Raw genomic sequence first — 21,929 nt, 5'->3', positions numbered from 1 at the left:
TTCTGGCGTGGCCCCACCAGAATTTTCATGACAAAAACAGTACAGATATTACATGCCAGGTTTGCAAAGACACAACAACACTGATTGGACATATTGAAACTTTCAATTCAGTTCTGAATCTTCAATTTATACTACACATTAAAATGGATCTGAAATTTGAATAGGAATGTGGAACCTCTAAGTAATACACTAAGTAAGTCTAACAAATATGAATATTATATCAAACATATTTTTGATGCTTTTATCTCAAGGATTTCACCCTTTTCCATTTTTGAAATTGCAATCTTTATATTATATTTCTCAGTCTGTTTTGGTAACAATTTGTTTAGATTTTTGTTGTATATAAGTAAAGGCTTAAACAATACACACAGGCCATACTCAAGAAACATGCATAGTATGCCGACTTCAAAAGAAATCAGCATCACTCATCATGCCCTCTTACATCAATAGATATATTTGATAGGAGTACACCGGCTACAATGTTTATGGCCAATTCTAAATTCCATCTTCTTCAACAGAAAGGCCTGACCCTGAATCCTCTTTTCAGATTCGAGGAGCTACGCTGTCTATAAGTGTCACATAGATGATTCAGATCAAGATAGCAACACTAGATATAAGTATTTTAACACAATGACTAAAACAATTAAATCTTGTGTAGTCCTACTATAAAATATTTCATATTGCATTCACTTTACCTGTTTGGAATAATTCATGTTTGCAGGGAACCTAAATCAATACAGGCTGCACAGGTAAAAAATATAACTTTCCAGGTGGTCCTGGGTGCAATATTTATTTCATTGAAATTTACTGTATTCTACTCATACATTTGTTCCTTATGTGAATCTGCTTTGCTTGAAACAAGGCTGAAGTGTTACCCAGGCAACAAGAAAATTCAGCCTTTTCATCCTCCAGACCACCAACCTTTGCAATTATTACCACCAACCTTTGCAATTATTACAATCAAAAATGCTAGGGTTTTTATTTATTAAAATGTGGCTGTACATTATGTTTAAGACAATACACTGCAATTGTCCAACTAACTGCAAACTAACATTACTTTTACATAACATTTTATTAAATATTAACATTCCTTGATTCAGATGAACTGTTCTCTGTGTTTTCATGTGGGCATTTGTGTACCTTTCCTGTCAATTTGTCAATTGTTAACTTAATTCTTTCACTTAAATTGAGAGAGAGAGAGAGAGATAGCAGAAACAGCAGCCATATTTAAAATGGCACATGGCAGCTTTATGTATGATCAGGGCAAAGTAACGAACAGATATCAATATTTGCATTCAATCAACCATGAGGCTTCCTTGAACCTTTACAGGTGCCTTTAGCACTGATCTGTTTTTAATTAAAAGTTATTTCTGAGGTCTGAGGCATAAGAGCACAACTGGTGAAGATGATAATGCAGGCACGTGGTAAGTTTTCCGGCATGTACTTCACTTGGCATCATGTAAGAATATTTAATTTTTACATTTTACAAAGTGATTTTAAATATACATTGGATAATATTGTTCATACAAACATTAGCCTAAAACAGCTCTTCTCTTAGTTTCATGTTTGCCACTATGTCACTTTTCACAATATCTGCCAATTGTGATAACTTGCATTATTGAAAAAGTGACAGAACAAAAGCACTTAGGACAAAATCATGGTGCCAAAAGTGCAAGATGACAAATGTGCTTAAGAAAAATTAGTGTTGCTGGCGTACCCCTCCTTGACCTTGGGTTGCACAGTATAAATACAGTTGTGGGATATGGCCGGCCATTCATCCCAGCCAATACCCCCAGGCTGCCAAATGGAGCCCTCCCTGTAGCGTGGAAGTGCCCCGAATGCCAGCAGGGAATCATGGACAATGGAGTGTTTATTCACAGCCCTGCTGGATACCAAAGGGGCTGCCAGAGGACACTGCAGGGAGGATTAAGGACTATTTTCCCTACACCCCGAAGTATGTCCCAGTCACATGGACAGAAGAAATGACGTACTTCCGGGATGAAAAAGAAGAGTTTTGATCTGACCTGGAAGTGCTAAGAAGTCACATGGACTGAGGGTTCAGAAACACTTCCGGGTCATGGACTATAAAGGACTGTGGGAAATCCCAAACGGACGAGCGGAGTTGGGAGGTTGGGTGACTAAGCTGCTGGGAGGTGTGGAGGATTGCGATTTGTTTATTGTATTTGTAATTACTGATTTATTGAAGAGTATAGTGGAGTGGTGGTGCTTTGTGCACATTATTGTTCAAATAAATAATATTGGACTTTTATCTGGCTGAGGGTTCAAAGGGATGAGAGGGACCTCAAACTGTCACAAAGTAGTATTTTTTTTAGATAATATAAATGAAAGGTAGATAACCCAGCCACAGGGGATGCACAAACCAGTGCGTTTCCTCGTGCCCATCCCAAGTCTGGATAAATGGAGAGGGTTACATCAGGAAGGGCATCTGGTGTAAAATTTGTCAAATCAATATGTGGACAATACAAATTTCCATACCGGATCAGTCGAGCCCCGGTTTAACAACGACCGCCAGCAGTACTGTTAGTCAACAAGATGCTGGCAGAAATTGGGCTACTGTTGGCCAAAGAAGAAGAAGAAGAAGAGGGAGGAGACATGTCCAGAGGCAGGAGGAGAGGAGGAAGGTAAAGAGAGTGGAACTGAGGGTAGGAACTTTGAATATTGGCAGTATGACTAGTAAGGGGAGAGAGTTCGCCGATATGATGGAGAGAAGGAAGGTTGATATATTGTATGTGCAAGAGACTAAATGGAAGGGGAGTAAGGCCAGTTGAATTGTTCTATCATGGTGTGGATGGGAGGAGAAATGGAGTAGGGGTTATTCTGAAGGAACAGTATGTCAAGAATTTTCTGAAGGTGAAAAGAGTGTCCAACAGAGTAATGATTATGAAGCTGGAAATTGGAGGATGTGATGATGAATGTTGTTAGTGCATATGCCCCGCAAGCTGGGTGTGCAATGGATGAGAAAGAAGGAGTTCGATGAAGTTCTGAACAGTGTACCCAAGGGATAGAAAGTGGTGACTGGAGCGGATTTCAATGGACATGTTGGTGAAGGGAACAGAGAAGTCAAGGAGGTGATGGGTAGGTATGGTGTCAAGGGGAGGAATGAAGAAGGTCAGAGGATAGTGGATTTTGCCAAAAGGATGGACATGGCTGTGGTGAATACGTATTTTAAGAAGAGGGAGGAAAATAGGGTGACGTACAAGAGTGGAGGAAGATGCACACAGGTAGATTACATCCTATGCAGAAGAGACAATCTGAAGGAGATTGAAGACTGCACAGTACAGGAGAGTATAAAGAGGAAAAGGATGGCAAAGAAGAAGTGGGATAGTCAGAGAGATGCAGAAAGTAGACAAGAGTACAAGGAGATCAGGTGCAAGGTGAAGAGAGAGGAGGTGAAAGCTAAAGAAAAAGCGTATGATGAGTTGTATGAGAGGTTGGACTACTAAAGAGGGAGAAAAGGACCTGTACCAATTGGCTAGACAGAGGGACCAAGCTAGGAAAGATGTGCAGCAGGTTAGGGTAATAAAAGGATAAAGATGGAAACGTACTCACAAGTGAGGAGAGTGTGTTGAGCAGATGGTCAGAGTACTTTGAGAGGCTCATGAATGAAGAGAACGAGAGAGAGAAGAGGTTGGATGATGTGGAGTTAGTGAATCAGGAAGTGCAACTGATTAGCAAGGAGGAAGTAAGGACAACTATGAAGAGAATGAAGAATGGAAAAGCCATTGGTCCAGATGACATACCTATGGAAGCATGGAGGCATTTAGGAGAGATGGCAGTGGAGTTTTTAACCAGATTGTTTAATAGAATCTTGGAAAGTGCAAGGATGCCTGAGGAGTGGAGAAGAAGTGTACTGGTGCCGATATTTAAGAATAAGGGGGATGTGCAGGACTGCAGTAACTACAGGGGGATAAAATTGATGAGCCACAAGCATGAAGTTATGGGAAAGAGTAGTGGAAACTAGGTTAAGAAGTGAGCTGATGATTAGTGAGCAGCAGTATGGTTTCAGGCCAAGAAAGAGCACAACAGATGTGATGTTTACTCTGAGGTTGTTGATGGAGAAGTATAGAGAAGGCCACAAGGAGTTGCATTGCGTCTTTTTAGACTTGGAGAAAGCATATGACAGCGTGCCTTGAGAGGAGTTGTGGTATTGTATGAGGAAGTCGGGAGTGGCAGAGAAGTATGCAAGAGCTGTACAGGATATGTACGAGGTAAGTGTGACTGTGGTGAGGTCTGCGGTAGGAGTGATGGATACATTCAAGGTGGAGGTGGGATTACATCAGGGATCAGCTCTGAGCCCTTTCTTATTTGCAATGGTGATGGACAGGTTGACAGATGAGATTAGACAGGAGTCCCCATTGACTATGATGTTTGCTGAGGACATTGTGATCTGTAAGGAGCAGGTTGAGGAGACCCTGGAGAGGTGGAGATATGCTCTAGAGAGGAAAGGAATGAAGGTAAGTAGGAACAAGACAGAATACATGTGTGTAAATGAGAGGGAGGTCAGTGGAATGGTGAGGATGCAAGGAGTAGAGTTAGCGAAGGTGGATGAGTTTAAATACTTGGGATCAACAGTACAGAGTAATGGGGATTGTGGAAGAGAGGTGAAAAAGAGTGCAGGCAGGCTGGAGAAGAGTGTCAGGAGTGATATGTGACAGACGGATATCAGCAAGAGTGAAAGGGAAGGTCTAAAGTACAGTAGTGAGACCAGCTATGTTATATGGGTTAAAGACGGTGGCACTGACCAGAAAAAGCAGGAGGCACAGCTAGAGGTGGCAGAGTTAAAGATGCTAAGATTTTCATTGGGTGTGACGAGGATGGACAGGATTAGAAATGAGTACATTAGAGCAGGGGTAGGCAACGTCGGTCCTGGAGTGCCACAGTATGTGCAGGTTTTTGTTCCAACCCAGTTCCTTAACGAGAACTCAATTATTGCTGATGAAGCACATATTGCTTAAGTGACATTTTAATGCTTCATTTTAGTGGTCTCGCTTGTTAAGGTTCTCCAACCTTAATTGCTTATTTCAATCTTAAACTGCTGCATTCAGTGTTTTAATTGCTCCTTATTAGCAATAAGATGTAAAAGACAAAGCAGCCAGCAGTTCTCCAGCTAGCTTTTTTCCAATTACATCTGTGTGTGTTCATCATGCACGGTTTGGTTTAATAAAACACTTAATAGAAAAATGTGACAGACTGAAAATGATCTGTTTTAGGCTTCAAATCATTTGGATGATATCCTTGGAAAGGAAAAAAATCTACGATATAAAAGCCTTACATTGCACAGACTAACAAGCGATAAAATTAAATAAGGTCTGAGACTGGCAATGATTGGTTTCTAATTAAGCAATTGGGTTAAATGAAAACCTGTAGCCACTGCGGCTCACCAAGACCGACATTGCCTACCCCTGTTTTACATCTTATTGCTAATAAGGAGCAATTAAAACACTGAATGCAGCAGTTTAAGATTGAAATAAGCAATTAAGGTTGGAGAACCTTAACAAGCGAGACCACTAAAATGAAGCATTAAAATGTCACTTAAGCAATATGTGCTTCATCAGCAATAATTGAGTTCTCGTTAAGGAACTGGGTTGGAACAAAAACCTGCACATACTGTGGCACTCCAGGACCGACGTTGCCTACCCCTGCATTAGAGGGTCAGCTCAAGTTGGACAGTTGGGAGACAAAGTCAGAGAGGCGAGATTGTGTTGGTTTGGACATGTGCAGAAGAGAAGGATGCTAAGGATAGAGCTGCCAGGCAAGAGAAAAAGAGAAGGTTTATGGATGTGGTGAGAGAGGACAGGTAGGTGATGGGTGTAAGAGAACAAGATGCAGAGGACAGAAAGATATAGAAGAAGATGATCCGCTGTGGCAACCCCTAACGGGAGCAGCCGAAAGAAGAAGATAAATGAAAGGTAGATGTAGCATAACAAAACATACGATTTAAGGAGGTACAATATACACACTATACACAGAACACAAATCAAGAGGGAACCACTGATCCATGTAAATAGAAGTGTACTTGTACTGTGCAATCCTTCACAATTTTAAAACCAGCAGCCATCCATATGTCAGTAATAACTGCTACAGAGAGTGATTAAACTGGACATATCTTTATTTTGGATGTAAAAGTGTACAATGTGCTCAAAAAATCTACAATGGTTTAGGATTAAAAATTTGGATAATTTTAGCAGATACTGGCTTAATGTACAGTATTTCTATACACTTTCAGACTAAATTCTTTTAACAAATAAAATAATTTTTTTATGATTAATTGTGTACACAGGTGCACCTCTTTATCTCTTGTCAAACTGTTAATGAAAAAAGATTCAATAGGAGGTATTTTTTCCATCTTTCTTCTTCCTTCAAACTGCACAGCACTCTGGGCAATATCCTTAAAGGGTAGGATCACTTATAATGCACAGTTGATGTACATTTAACACAGTAATACACATTTCCTGTTTGTTTTTGCATGTGCAGTATTCTTAAATGGGTATAGGTTCATTTATTACACACAGATCATAAACAAGACAATACAGAAAGACATTAATTCCCATTGGGATTAATAAAGTATCTATCTATCTATCTATCTAATACACCAATATAAAAATCATATACTCTGTTTCTCTTTGTAACATAAAATGCTTTATGTATAGAAGAAACGGCAAGCTCTTCAAAGGAAACAACACTTAAAGCAAAGGGGCAACACTTAAAACTTATAGAATTTTAACATTTTATGTGTCTACAAAATACTAGCACTTTTTTCCCCCACAGCATCATAAGAGTTGCCCGAGATGGGAAGAACAGCCCATTAGCTGTGTGGATTTTTCACTGTGTTCATTTTTTGTTGCTTATTTGTCACAGGCTTTTCGAAGTCAACTTGGAATCTAGTTGTCATCTAATAATGCACTGTCCATAATTGGGGGGAAAAAAAAAAAACTGCGTAAAGGAAACTTGACTAAAAGCCCCATTTCCATCACTCTCTGACCAATCTGTTTCACCAGTTCTCCTTAATTATTAAAAAAACATGTATATTGGCTGCCAGAGAGATCATTTAATTTATTCAGTCTCCTGTGTTGATAAATGCCGTTTCCACTTAATAACATGGGAACAAAAGGAAATCAGGTTACTTATCCAAATGTACTTTACTGAAATTAATAAAAACTTTGTTGTTATTTGAATAAGCTGTAATAATGAACCTTAAACTCAATATCATCTGACAATGTTCCATTGAAGCTACAGACTACCAATCCATATTCTAGTCACTGGAGTCTGCAAGAGTCTAGAATAATTTATCTCATAAAATTAGAAAATTAGCAGGTACTCAAAAACTGATTGCACGTGAAGACCAAAAAAGTTGAAGTTGCTTCATTTTCTTACGAAATTTTAAGATTAACTCAGCTGTTGATCGACTTTCCATGGTTATGTTTCTGCAATGTTTTTTTTTTCCAAAATGACTCCCATTTTCTTCCAACATCCCAAATGATGCCTAATACATGTAGTACACCTATTATGAGGTGGCAGAGTCATGTGTACAGCTTTAATGCTGCTAGCCTGAAATATACAACTGCATTAAAAGGCTTGCATGTCAATAAAATATGACTAAATGGTTATAAACCCTGTTATAGATACGAGGCAAAAAATGCAAAAAGTTAACGAGAAAGGAAGATGGCTTTTATTCTCATAGGTTTTAATGCTCACTTATGCAGCAACACAGGTTAACATGACAGACTGTTTCCATTGCAGAAGTATAGACAGGCATAGCCTCAGAGTGACGCTGCTGCATTAACACATTCATGATTTTTCAAGTGAACACAAAGAACTTCAGTCGACAGATAAGGGTGTACATGCAACAAAAGATGCAATATCTGGAAACTTTAAAGTAAAATAAGGCAGGTAGCAGTTATAGACTTCTGCCTGATATAATGATACTAAATCCTAAATATGCATTAGAGTAATGAGCAAGATTAAATAACAATGGCAAAAAAAGGTTTAATCAAGTTGCAGTATAAAATAATTCATTACAAATTACGGATGACAGGAACCTGTCTTCTCTCTTCTTTTCTGAATACACAGTATTGAAATGCTATAGGTAGCTTTACTAAGTAATGGGCGCATATAGCAAAAAAAAAAAAAAGATCCTTTCAGTATTTTCATCCCATCAAAAATCATGCAAATAAAATTCATTGTGCAAGATGAACACTGAACAGATGGTAAACAAGAAGGAGGTAACCAGGAGAACCATGTAACTGCTAGATGAAATTGGGTTCAAGAAATCTGCTGTAACATCTATGCAGCAATGTTGAGTACTCCCATATTGTTGTATAATGGGTCATCAAATGTTGGTTAATGTGGCTTGCTGGTTGATTACACATGGAATCTCAGCTTTTACTGTATTCACTTTAATTATTTTTTCACACACATGAAGGATATGGACCAGAGAGAAGCAACTATAGTCATGGAAAAATAAGTGTTCCAGGACTTAGTGTAAGTTGCAAAAGATTTAAGTTTTCTCTCCGTATCAAACAAGCAGACAAAAATCTTCTTTTCTGTGCTACTGTGGGAGTTCCCTGGTAGAAACCAAGGCAAGTGGTGCACAAAATTCAGATAAGAAAATGTGACATAGACAGCAAATCAATACACATCTGCCCTCCATCCAAAATTCTTCACCTCATGTCTCACTGGCAGCATTTAATCGATGCACATGTCAGGGTTCAGAATACCATCCATGCACATAAGCTGGAGGGACTTGCCTTTTTTCTGTTCTCCTTAAATTTACATCTGCAGGTGAACAGTTCAGCATTTATTGCACACATCAATAGCAATAGCCAACAAACATTATGCTTCTGAGAATATTCCAACTAACATTACATCCAGCAACAATAATATCTAATCATACATTAACATAGATTTAATTGTCAGAGACACAGCTTTGGTGGACATTTGTCAGTATGACTGATCTGGTTCAAAAACAATTTATAAAAAAAAAAAATAAAAAAAAAAACACAATGTAGTTCTTTTTACAGGCATAATACAAAATCTGTCATATTAACACTAGACAATGTGCAGCTATTACTTAAGTCAAAACAAATGCAGAAAGAAAGAACACATCAGGAAGTGAAACATCCCTCTACTAATTTAACAAATGTAGATAATAAATTGACCCTAGCAGTTAATAGATTAAGCATTCCATTGCTACAAAAAACTGCCATCTGCTCAAGGCAAAAAGTAAAAAAAATCCAATAGCTATAAAAACTTATGAAGGTATCAGGGGGAAAACAATCAAGTTGGACCCTCACAACTCTCTTCTTGATCTCTAATGCAAAAGCAAAAGTCAATGCAAGAAAGCGCCACGCAAATTACAGTTAAGTGATTACATATCATCCCTCACAAAATAAAAGGCAGTAATCACAGGATAAATAGATGGTGAATTGAAATTTTCTGCAAAACTGTGATAAATGAGGGAATGTTACCACAGTTTACATAAAATAACAACACAAGGCTTATTTGGAGAGTGTACCAGATTGCAGATTTGCTTAGAATAGCACAAGAGCTCAGCTCAAATTATAACGGCTGGGTGGTTTGCCGGCAGGCTGAATATGTGCTTTACTGTACTAAGGCTTAGTGGAGACAGCAGGAGGAGAAAAAGCCCTCCCAGAAGTCTGAAAATAAATAGGTCACTGCACACAGACAAAGCTGACGATGGAAAATGATTGCTGCTAAAGGTCCACCCTGTTTCACAGACAGACTTGACACAAGAAAACCCTGCAGATTTGAAGGATAGAGTAGACAAGGCAGTGACATACTTCTCAAGTATGGTTTGTGTTAAATTTTGTTGCTCAAAATAAAATACTGTCAGACAGGGTCCCTAGTTTAAATCATTGAAGCATGAGTGTTTAAGACAGATTCATTTTTAAGGGTGCAAAGCAACACACAATCTAAACACAAACAGTAATAAAATTAGTTAACTAGAGCTTTCAATATATTTCAGATAATCTACTAAGTGAGAAAATGTAAAAGTCCTACAAAATAACCCCTGTGCTGCAAGGTTTCATTGCATCAATGATACAGAAGCGGCATCTAGTGGAGTAGAGTTAAAATGGAACCATAGAATCTCTGTGAAGCCTGACTCATCTAGATGATGGAGGAAAGAGGCGCAATACTTAATGAAACAGACAAAGCAGACTTAGGTATAGTCTTCCCTAAGATATAAAAGTTACAATGAACCTAAAAGACCAGATAATTTCAGACCACTTTTAGCAGGGAACTGCAAGTGTCACAAAGTATAGGGGATCATAGAAATGCATAGGACATTTCTGTGAGATGGAGATCAAACTGATGTGATGATATCAGAGATGTACTTTATCCAAAGATTACCAACTGAACAAGTACTAGATATGTTACTTGAAGGAACACAGAGCAAACTGTGCCAAGGAGATTCATGTAGGGTGAAGTGAGGATTTAAAAAAAAAAAAAAAAAAAGTTATGAAGGGAGAACCAGTGTAGGTGATGATTAAGCCAAAGTAAAGAGAGAGATAGAGAGACTGAGCAGGCTACTATGAATAAAAAATAACTGATAAAAAAAAGATGACTGAAGGTAACAGTAAGATGCTAGTCACACTGACCCTGGGAAACCAATGCGGAACACAACACAATCCACTAAAAATCCTACATTTCCATTAACAATGGCTTGAGGTTACCAAAAAGATGCAGGTCAAAATGACCAAAGCAGATCAGAAAGGTGAAGCTCCTATCAGCCATGCAGTGCACAAAGGTTTAGTCTTCAATGAATCGAGATGTTAGCCACATTCAGCACAAGAGACTAAGATCTATGGAAGCACAGATAGTTACAAAAAGACTAGGGAGAGTACTTATAAATGCAAAGAGGGGTATGACAATCTGAGCAGGTTGAAAGGAATAGATGCTAGTAAAACCTAGCTAAGTAAAAAGAACTTTAAGACATACCATGTAGAAATGTGTGGATTCTGGAAACAAGAGAAGGCCACACTGAGCCTGGGACACCAGAAAGATACGGTAAACATGGAGCTAAGCTGGTAAAAGTAGGTATACTCTGCACTGTGAATAGAAATTTAGTAAGATGTAGGTCATACCATTAATATGACAGAGATACAGGGTTACCCTGGTCTAAGCTGATCTAATAAGTGCATTTCTACTGATTCTAGAGGCCATACTTGCCAAATGTACAGGATACAGAGTCAAACAGGTCAAGTATTACACAGAGATAAGTGGACTAGTAAGATTGTATGCAAACTGAGCTTTGGATATATGAGGTATACAACATTCAATGAGTGGGGGAGACCCAAAATGTTCATGTCTCACTAACTTGAAGAGAAAATTAAGAAATCCAAAAATGTAATGGTCACACGGATTGGAACAAACATGACAGAGGCAGACTAGATAGATTCAAAAACACTAGACAGATGTTGGCAACAATAAACATAACTGATCATGCATCATATATATTTACCTCATATATTGAGCTGTCTGCTGAACGTAGTACACCATGTCCTTGTCGCTGATCTAAAATCCAGTCACCTTCATACACATCACCATTGCTTCACTCACAGAATTACCAAGGTAGGTTGAGCAAAGGAAAAAAAAAAAAAAAAAGGAAAATAGTTAGTTGTGTAACTTAGTTTTGAACAGCAATTTAAGTCTGCCTAGAAGGCTGCAGAGATTCTGGTTTATGATGGAGAAGCTAAACTGAATGTAGTAAAAACCAGGCCTCAAATAATTCCTAGTAACCACACAGGGAAAAAGCAAAACCCACCAGAGGAATCTAAGTTTCTAATTTAGAAGATGAAGCAAGATTAAAAGTGGCTGCTGCTCAATGTATTAATTTAAATTAATCTGCAGATACTAGGAATCTTTCTTTGCTTTTGCTGTTTAACCAGACATTACCTGGGCCAGGGTATACACGGTGATTTACTTGCATTTATTTGTTCAGAGTCGATTTGTAATTTGGGTCACTCTAAGTGTAAAATCAAACAGCACATCTACTAAAAAACAACTAAATATCAACAGTACCTGTTCTGTCAAGAACATTTTAGTAACTACTTACTCCTTTTCTCTCATGTGCAGTGTGATTATCTACATGTATGATTTACCTGTAAGCAATCTGCCCCTCTCCATGCTTCTTATTCTTATGAAAAGAGCCTTGATATGCATTTCCTTCTTTGTCAAACAGACATCCATGCCCTGAATGAATATAAAGACATTTACACTGTTTACTGGAATATGTACAAAGTAAAAATACAGTTAATTATTAATTACCTCGAGCTCAGATGTACAAGTCAGCAGTTATATTATTTCTGCTCTGCTGTGTGAGTACCACCTACACATCAGTAGAGGTACTGCAACTTAAATGTAAACACTATTCAAGCAATCTAAGATTTAGTTTATTTATATTAAAGAGTATTACATTTTCAACATGTAAATAGTATTTTTCATTTTTATATAGTTATTCTTTAACTAATAAACAATTAACTATAAAATGGAATTTAAAAAATAGGATAGACTATACACTTTGTCATACAACACAGTCCAATAGCAATACAAGAAATCAATATTGCACGCAGGCACCATTCCATATCATCACTAATTTAATAAACAACAACAAGCTAATAATGCATGCCATGTTTAACATTCAAAGAACTGCAAACACAATTCAATTATCCTTCTAAATCTAGTAATTCCTACTCAAGACCACAGGAGACTGCTGTCCACCCTAGGAAATCCAGGCATGTGTTTTGGACAATGGAGGAAACTGATACACCTGGAAAAAATCCATGAAGTGACAGAAGCCTGAATGATTCGTACAGATAGATATACTAAATAATTACACTTTACTTGAAAAAGATAGACAAACCCAAAAGTATGGACAGATAAACAAGTCTAACCGAGAATTAAAACATGATTCAAAAGGAAAAAAAAGCCATATCTTAGTAAAGATATTTTAATCCAAATGAAAAGCTTAACAGACAGAAGCATTATACTGGTGATATGCTATAAACCTGAATATTAATGCACAATTTAACAAGAGTAAGAAACATGGAAGTTTATATGTGGATTTTATTGTAACGGATTAATTTAATTCCTAAATATAAATTGGAAATCACAAAAAATAGTAAATTAAAATTGATGAAATTCATAGAAATATAAATTAATAATTGTTTTTAACTCAGTCCACCAAATTAGTTAGACCAGAGAAGCCATGTATTGTTTTAATAAACTTGACAGTATTCATAATCCAGAGATTATAGACCATTTGCTCTGATTCCGATAATAAAGTTTATTAACAGAGCAAAAATCAGTGAAAATTAAAACTATATTTAACTACAGAAAGACAGTCTTTGAATATTTTCAGCATTGCCTTAAAAATGGAATTGTACTTTTTCAAGTGAAAATAGTTGAAGGGTTGAAGGTTTAAAATTAAAATGAAAACAATGCAGGATAAGCAGAGACATGAGAAACAAATTAACAAAGAAAATTCTACTGTACTTCATCTATAGCAAAAGAAAATCGACTCCAAAATGTTGAGCACACAAAATAACAATGAAAAATCAGAAATGCAAAAATACATCAAGAGAATATTATTGCTAACAATGCAAAAGACAACCCTAAAAGGTTCTTTCAGTATTTTAGCAGTAAAAAATGGTTAAGGAGGATGTCAAGTCAAACACAGAAAGGGTGGGATAAAAGGAAACAAAAAATATTTAAGTGATTGCTGTTCCATCAGTTAAAAATATTAAAACGTGTAAGAAACATTAAAAATATTCCAAACAATTTAGACATTATAACACTTAAATACTACTATGATTAAAAAGGCTAAAATTAACCAAATTGTTGGGACCAAACAACTTTTGTCTAGGAGTACTCACCAAAGATAGTAATTAATTATAAACTGAAAATTTTCAGAAATCACTCTGTACTGGCAAAATTTCATTAAACTGAAATATAAATGACATTGATCCCAGTTATATACAGCAATTGTCATTTGGCTGACCTTGGTAACTTTTACAGGTCAATTAACGGAACTCATGATAAATGTTAACATAAAAAGCATATTTGGATATATGATATATCATTATTATTATGCTTTTAAATCTGAGTGCATTTTTTGATTTGATTTACTTTGTTAATCCCTGTGATTACAACATTTTTCTACAGTCTTCAGCATTTGATTGGCCTCTCGGGCGCTGTTCATACTATTAGGTTTATTACATGCTTATCAAATGATTTTTGATATGTGCAGCAATCTGAAGACAGTGCCCCTTATTTCTCTCAGGTATAATGTTCTTCAGGTGTCTTTCAAGAATTCATAGTCCAGATTAGGAAAAGTATGTGAAATTCTAGACTAATGATTTCTTCAAAAGCTAATTGGAGTCAGGAGGTCATTAAGTGAAATGTACTTGAAGGTGTGGGTTGGAAATGAATGTCCTATTAAAAACATGCACAAATAGGTTAATGACAGAAGATCTGTTCATGCAAAACATGATTAATAAAGATATCAGAGAACTTTAGAAAAAGTGTCATGGTGGAGGAGGCTGCATTTTTAAAGGCCTGGGTATTCATCAATCCACAGTAAAACAAATTATCTTCAGAAGGAAGAAGATCAGTTCTGTTGCTGCTCTCCCTAGCAATTGGCATCTTGCAAAGATAATAGCAAGAGTGCAGCATCCAATGCTGAAGAGAGTGAAATAGACTCCTAAGGTAACAGTAAAGAACCTGCAGAGATTTCTTGAGCTCGCCAAAGTCTCTATTCATTTGGCCACTGTAAAAAAAAAAATAATAATAATAATAATAATAATAATAATTAATTTGGACATGAGCGGCAGTAGGCTTTGTGCCTCAGGGACCAAGTTACCCAAACTATTCAGTAACATTTCAGTAATTATTTACCACTCCGATGCTGATTATTAAATAGGTCATTATGATAGCAATTGAGAAGAAGAATTTTATAATTAAATTGCAGAATCATGGTATTTGCCATAATTCTCAAGAAATTATCAAAAATTAAATTTGAGGGTTCCTCTAGAATGCCTTTTTCTCTTGCACAATTTGGTTCAAAAACTAATCAGCACATCACCATCTCATAACAGGCTTAAATTTCAAGTTGGGCATTTTTCCATCCAGCTGTTTTAGCTCTAGACCGCCCTCAAGAAACTGTAACCCACAGACACAAACACACAGACACCCATCATCAAGATATCAATGTTTTTGGTATCAGTGAAGCCTAAAATGTCGAGATCCTTCGAAAACTGGAAATCAAAATTTTTGATGAATCTAAAGTTTTCGCTCCTCCCCCATAGACAACAAGTTTTGGAGGGGGAGGATGCGCAAAGCAAAAATACAGAACAACAATGATGCTGATAGTAGGACATCACAAAGAAAAATGCTGCTCTCCAAAATAAAAACTGCAACATGTCTTAAGCCTGCAAAAGATCACTTGGATGTTTCACAATACTTCTAGGACAATGTTCTACAGATGGACAATACAGAAGTTGAACTCTTTGGCAGAAATGTGCAGTGCTGTGTTCGAACAGAAAAAGAATTGCACACCAACACCAAAGCTTCATTCCATTGATGAAGCATGTTTAGCAAGCACTTTGGTTTTTCAGCTAGATCTGAATAGCTTGCTATCTTAGAGGGAACAATGAATTCAAAAACGTACAAAAATTTAACAGGGGAATATAAGAGCAGTGGTCTATAATTCCTTGTAACTATTGTGCAAATCTGATCTACAGCAACAAGAAATCTCTAATTCAGTTTATTGCTCATAAATGAGATTCAGCCTGTAACAAAATACAAGGATTCACAAACTTTTTTGAGCATGGACTGTAAGGCCAGGTTTATACTTCACGCGACGCGACGCATGCTCCAGTGGATGTTACTGCTACACAAGCATGTTTATATTTGCGCACGTACTTTACGTAAATCTGGAAGAATCCACCAGGTGGCAGTGCAAGATATTATCATGGTGAGAACAAGTTTGGCTTCACTGTGTTGTGAATTTCCTAAACATTCCGTTAAATTCCGAGGACACCTTACCACAATATCTCTGAAAAGGATGTTTAATGATTAAATCCGTCAATCCAGGGATGTGCCCATTCCATATAGCATTGGGCATGAGGCAGAAACAATTCCTAGACGGAGTTTCAGCTCATCGTAAGGTGAATACAAACACTCACATACACTGGCGTCATTTTAGTGTCACCAAATCTGAACATCTTTGGAAGGAAACTGGAGCACCCTATGGAAACCCAGCAAGAAAACATGTAAATTCCGGGCAGGGAATACCAGCAACGTGACTCCCTTTGAGACAGCAGCACTACAGCTACTGCTCCGCCACCGTGTCGCCCTCATATGTGTAATTAACAACAGTATTTATTATTTAAACGAAATTAACGATTTATCTGTAAAATGTAATAACATACTTCATTGCAATTCATCATGAAAGTGATATCAAGTATAAATCTAAGGATTTTAAATGTGCAGAGAATTGGAACATCATACATTTAATGTGTTCTGTGTGGTAATCTATTGCTGTTTGCCACTGCTGTCAGGTCAGGAGGAAGCCACAGACAAAACTGACGGCACAAAAGATGGTATGTGAGACTTTTAAAATGTATCGTGTCATTACGATCGGGAATATGTGACGCTTGAATATAAAAGCACCACAAATGCATCTGTATGTCGGCATTTTGCTTAACCACATTGAACCATTCCTCAAACATCGAAGCACGCACATCGATCCTGTAGGATCCACATAGAGGCTTTCTGTCACATGTAGATAGTAAACAGAGACTCTGACGTCACATTCCAACTTTTATTACACTGTCCTCGACTTTTTGCTGGTACTGCAACTCACATACGCGTCACGTTAATTTCTGAGGATCTGCTCAGAGGACGCGTCAAATGAACACTGGGCATGTGTGGCAGCCATGATGCATGCCCGTACGCGTTGAGTGTGAAGTATTAAAGAGCCCTAAAAGTTCAAACAATCCAGTCAGTGTTAAGAATTAGTACAATTATTTGGGAGTTACTAGTATAAATAGATTGCGTTTCCCTATTATTTTTACTTAGCTGAAGATAAGGCTGAGCAATACGTCATTTGATATAATTTTGATTCAATTTGATACTTGAGAAAAATCAATATGCAAAAGCCAATATTGCAATATTCTACACTTTCATCTGATTTTCTACAACTTCTTCTGAATGTTAAATAAAATCCACAAAATCTCCAGTGCACTTTCTAAGCATTTCTGTGTTGATTCTGTGAACATTTACAGGCAGTAACAAGTGTAAAAAACAGAGTGAGGATCAGAAAAGTAAGCATTTAGAAAAAATAGAATTAGGATTGGTTGGTTTTACATGGATGACAGCTCAAACAGTACAACCATTTAAAAATTAAACACGTTACTACATATGATGAGTCAACTCAGGCATACAGGTATGTGGTGCCTGCAATGTGCCCTCCTGCTGCTGCCCCAGCAAAACAGGTCCCCACTGAACAAAGTGTAATAAAGTGTTTGCTGTTCTGTTATATACACCGTATGAGAGTACAAACAGCAGGTGGAAGAAGATAACATCTGCAGTAAATTACCATATTACAAAATACACTTCACCTACTTAATTTGCGCTCTAAAATACTACACCAACCAGTAGTTCTCATCACACCAAAAATGTGACGTCTGTGTAGCATAGCCCTCATCCATCCATTTAATGCGGCCTACGCTACTGAATTTTATATATACAATTTTACATAATAATTGTATTACTTTCTTTAAATGCATTGTGTAATGTTTCTTTGCTTATTTTTCAACAATAAATTGGAATAAATAGGAATAACAAGCTGTGTTAGATTCAAAATTTTCGTTATTTTAAAATATTTAAGCATAACCCTGGTCCACACAAAACATGGTGTACTTTATAAATTTAGGTGTGCTGAATCCATTTCTGAATTTGGAATTTCTGTACCATTAACTGTTTCCATGAGCTATTGGATTCAATTAAAAATGTTGTCTTTTTTCATGCTGAGAATATTATCTGAAGTAAATATGGTAGTCTTACGGATTCTTAATGTTAGGTGAGGTGGAAACATCCTAAAATCAAGTATTTATTACATGATTTTTGCTCTTTTTTCTCTCTACGTATCCCCTCAAAATATCTAGGAATTTATATTTAGAAGGTTATAAAGATGCTTTTTACTGTCCAGAAGGGAGAAACTGTCACAAAAACATGCAAGGATTAATTCATTGTCTTGACCATGTAACAGGTAAGCAAATAGTAAATGACTGCACAGCCTGCATTAGTGGGGGCATGGGGGTGTTTGGGGAGCCACAATTTTCTTGAGAATACAAAGCAGTTATTATACTTAAAACAATTATGTGTAATCAATCATTTTTTCCAAGTATAATTAATTTTAGTATTATTATTTTTTAATATCCATCCATCCATCCATCCATTTTCCAACCCGCTGAATCCGAACACAGGGTCACGGGGGTCTGCTGGAGCCAATCCCAGCCAACACAGGGCACAAGGCAGGGAACCAATCCTGGGCAGGGTGCCAACCCACCGCAGATTTTTTAATATTAAATATTTAATTAAATAGATAAAATAAAATAAATTATTATTATGTTTTAACATCATTTTTGTCTCTAAAATAAGTGTTTTTTGTTTTATTTTAAAAAATTTTCTCTCTCTAGATGTGGTAGAGCAATTTTGTTGCTGAATTTGGATTCAACACCCTCAAATCTATAAAGAACACCCAAAATTTGAGATCAGTGATAAGGTGGCAGTGTTGAAATAATTGTCTTAAGATCTTAAAATGCATATGCTGCATAAACTAATGGAGTCACTGCAGCTACCTGGAATGACAGGGCATTTTCCAGATAAATTCAAGGAAGGTTCTTTGAGGACATCTAAAGTGCTAGTAAGTTTTATGTCAAGTACATAACTGCAGAAAACCAGCCTTATTAAGCAGGGAAAAAGGGAATATAACTAAAAGAAAACAACCACCTCATAAAACAACCACCTCATAATAAAACTTGATACACATGGCTTTGACTTATAGCAGGTGTAAGAGCCATTTTCCTAGTTCTATAAGATTCATGAATATTTATTAGATGACAATGCATAAACTACGGGAGGTTCCTATAACCCCCGTAAATAGAATCATATTGGTATATTCTTGCCATTTCTAACAGCTTGGAGTAAACATTATTCTTCAGTGACAGCCTTACCTTGTATAAGGTGTAGAGGCATTTAACCGTGACCGTGCCTGGGCACTTGCCTATGTGCTGTGCCAACCGGCTTACTAGCCTTTTGAGTGTGTGAAGTGAATATGAAGACAGCACTTAATTTATGTGTTGTGCCGTACGGAAAGCGTACAGAAGAAGAAGCTAAGAATCTTTAGGTAGAGAAGAAGAAATTAAGAACCTTTAGGTATAGAAATAACTAAAGTCTTTCAAGAAAAGCTAAGTTTATAGAAGATACATTTTTCCCCTTTTTTTTGCCTTTTATTCTATGTGTGTAACTATTTTTCCTTTTATTCTTGTATGGATTATTTGCCTTTAACTTTCACTAAATACTTTTAAAACAAACTTTTGGACTTTGAGAATTCTTTTGACACGCGTCTTACCCGTGCCTGATAACACCTTATATTCCAGCAGCTAGAGCAGGTATTTTGTGTACACTTGACATTTGCACGTGACATGTTTAAAAAGAAGCCTACTGAGATATATACAGTATATTATATATATTATATATATATATATATATATATACACACACACACACATACACATATATACACACACACACCTGTAATAATAAAGATACAAATTCATTTCATCGCTGACAGGTGAGGTGAATAACTTTGATTATCTCATTACAATGGCACCTGCCAAAGGGTAGGATATATTAAGCAGCAAGTGAATAGTCAGTTTGTGAAGGTGAAGTGACAGAAGTAGGAAAAATGAGCAAGCATAAGAATCTGTGCGACACTGACAAGGGCAAAATTGTGATGGCTAGACAAGCGACTTATTCAAAGCATCTCTAAAATTGTATCTTTTGGGGTGTTCCTGGTATGCAGTCATTAGTACCAACCAAAAGTGGTCCAAGAAAGGATAACAGGTGAACCGGTGACAGGCTCATTGATGAGCATGGTGCATGAAAGCTAATCCGTCTTGTCCAACCCCACTGAAGAGCTACTGTAGCACAAATTACTGAAAAATGTAAGCTGGCCATGAGAGAAAGGTGTCAGAACACACAGTGAATTGCAGCTTGCCTGTTATGGGGCTGCGTAGCCGTATACTGATCAGAGTGTCCCTACTGAACCCTGTCCACCGGCAAAAGTGCCTACAATGGACACTTGAGCATCAGAACTGAACCATGGAGCAATGGAAGAAGATGACCTGGTTCAATAAATCATGTATTTCTTTTAGATCATGTAGTTGGCTGGGTGTGTGTGCATTGTTTACCTGGGGAAGAGATGGCAGCAGGATGCACTGTGGAAAGAAGGCAAACTGGCAGAGACAGAGGCAGCGTGATACCCTGGAGAATGCTCTGCTGGAAAACCTGGTGTTCTGGTATTCATGAGGAAGTTACTTTGACACCTACCACCAACCTAAAGATTGTTGCAGACCACATACACATCTTCATGACAATGGTATTCTCTGATAGCAGTGGACTTTTTTTTTTCAGCACAATTACGCACCCTGCTACACTACAAAAATTGTTCAACAATGGTTTGAGGAACATGACAGAGTTCAAGGTGTTGACTTGGGATGTGCTGGAAAAACAAGTCTGATCCATGGAGGCCCCACCTCCCAACTTACAGGACTTAAAGGATCTGCTGCGAACGTCTTGGTGCCAGATACTACAGGACACCTTCAGAGGTTTTAAGGAATCCATGCCTCGATGGGTCAGAGCTGTTTTGGCGGCACATGGGGGACATATACAATATTAGAGAGGTGGTTTTAATGTCGTGGCTGATTGGTGTATATTTCAAGTTCAGTTTTTGTGTAAGTACCTGGTATATTTGGTGCTAACTGATAAGTAATCATATAGTATTTGATGAACTAGTGACCACTTTAGGACAACTGTATTGCTAATAGTAGTTTTTAAATGTACAGAATATAGAATATGTTAAGATTTTATTGTATTTTTTGCCACTAATTATCATTTTCTTATTGTGATCTACATTAATGTGAAACTAGTTTTTGCTCTTTCATATATTTAGCCAAAGAACAACTAAAATTCTTGACTGTATTTGCAGTCTGTATACAGCAAGGTTTAGGTACATTATTAGCCTTATTAGCATTATAAGGATTAATAAAGTATCTATCTATCTATCTATCTATCTAGCCAATTGGAGTAGCAGATGATTTGTATTTCCAAGCAAGTGTACCTTATAAAGTGGTAGCTATGCGGCTGGTAGAGAAACTGCAGAGGACAGAGGTAGTCTGTAAATAGAGAGAAAGTAGTTTCAGGACCAGACTCTATATGGTGTATGAGAACTACTAGCCTGTAAATCAGAAACAGCAGAACAGAGCCCATTTTCAGTTAGTAAAAGTATGCAGGTTGTTATCTTAGTTATGGCAAAACTCTGCATGTTCAGGGGAAGGGTGAGTAGGCACTGTATGACTCATCAGAGGTGTCTGCCACATACTTTGAACACTCATGAGCTTATGTTATCAGGCCAAACTGTCTTGTCGGAGCTTATCCAGCACTTTTCTCATCTAGTTAGTTGAAAGAGATAGTCTGGGGAGGAAACTGGAGGTGTAGGCCTCAGGTATGAAAATGAAGGGGGGATGTGGAAGTAAGCATCAAGGATTTGTGTTCCCATAGCCAGCACACAAAAGCTAGCAGTGTTAGACAACGGTCTGACT

The 21,929-nt window shown here is 37.2% G+C and overlaps 1 protein-coding gene across 1 annotated transcript in view; it reads right to left on the bottom strand.

Moving 5' to 3' along the window:
* Positions 1–21,929, bottom strand: part of LOC114656603 (MORN repeat-containing protein 1-like) — a gene marked incomplete at its 3' end in the record, with an annotated part of 83,977 nt that overhangs the window by 32,739 nt on the left and 29,309 nt on the right. The window contains exons 5-6 of the mRNA XM_028808241.2: positions 12,144–12,234; positions 11,504–11,591 (exon numbers count right to left, since the gene is read on the bottom strand). Coding sequence (XP_028664074.2) covers positions 11,504–11,591; positions 12,144–12,234 — 179 coding nt within the window. The remainder of the gene's footprint in view (positions 1–11,503; positions 11,592–12,143; positions 12,235–21,929) is intronic.

This window comes from Erpetoichthys calabaricus, chromosome 8 (genome assembly GCF_900747795.2).
Source record: "Erpetoichthys calabaricus chromosome 8, fErpCal1.3, whole genome shotgun sequence".
Lineage (NCBI taxonomy): Eukaryota > Metazoa > Chordata > Cladistia > Polypteriformes > Polypteridae > Erpetoichthys > Erpetoichthys calabaricus.
This window is presented reverse-complemented; position numbering and strand designations above follow the sequence as displayed.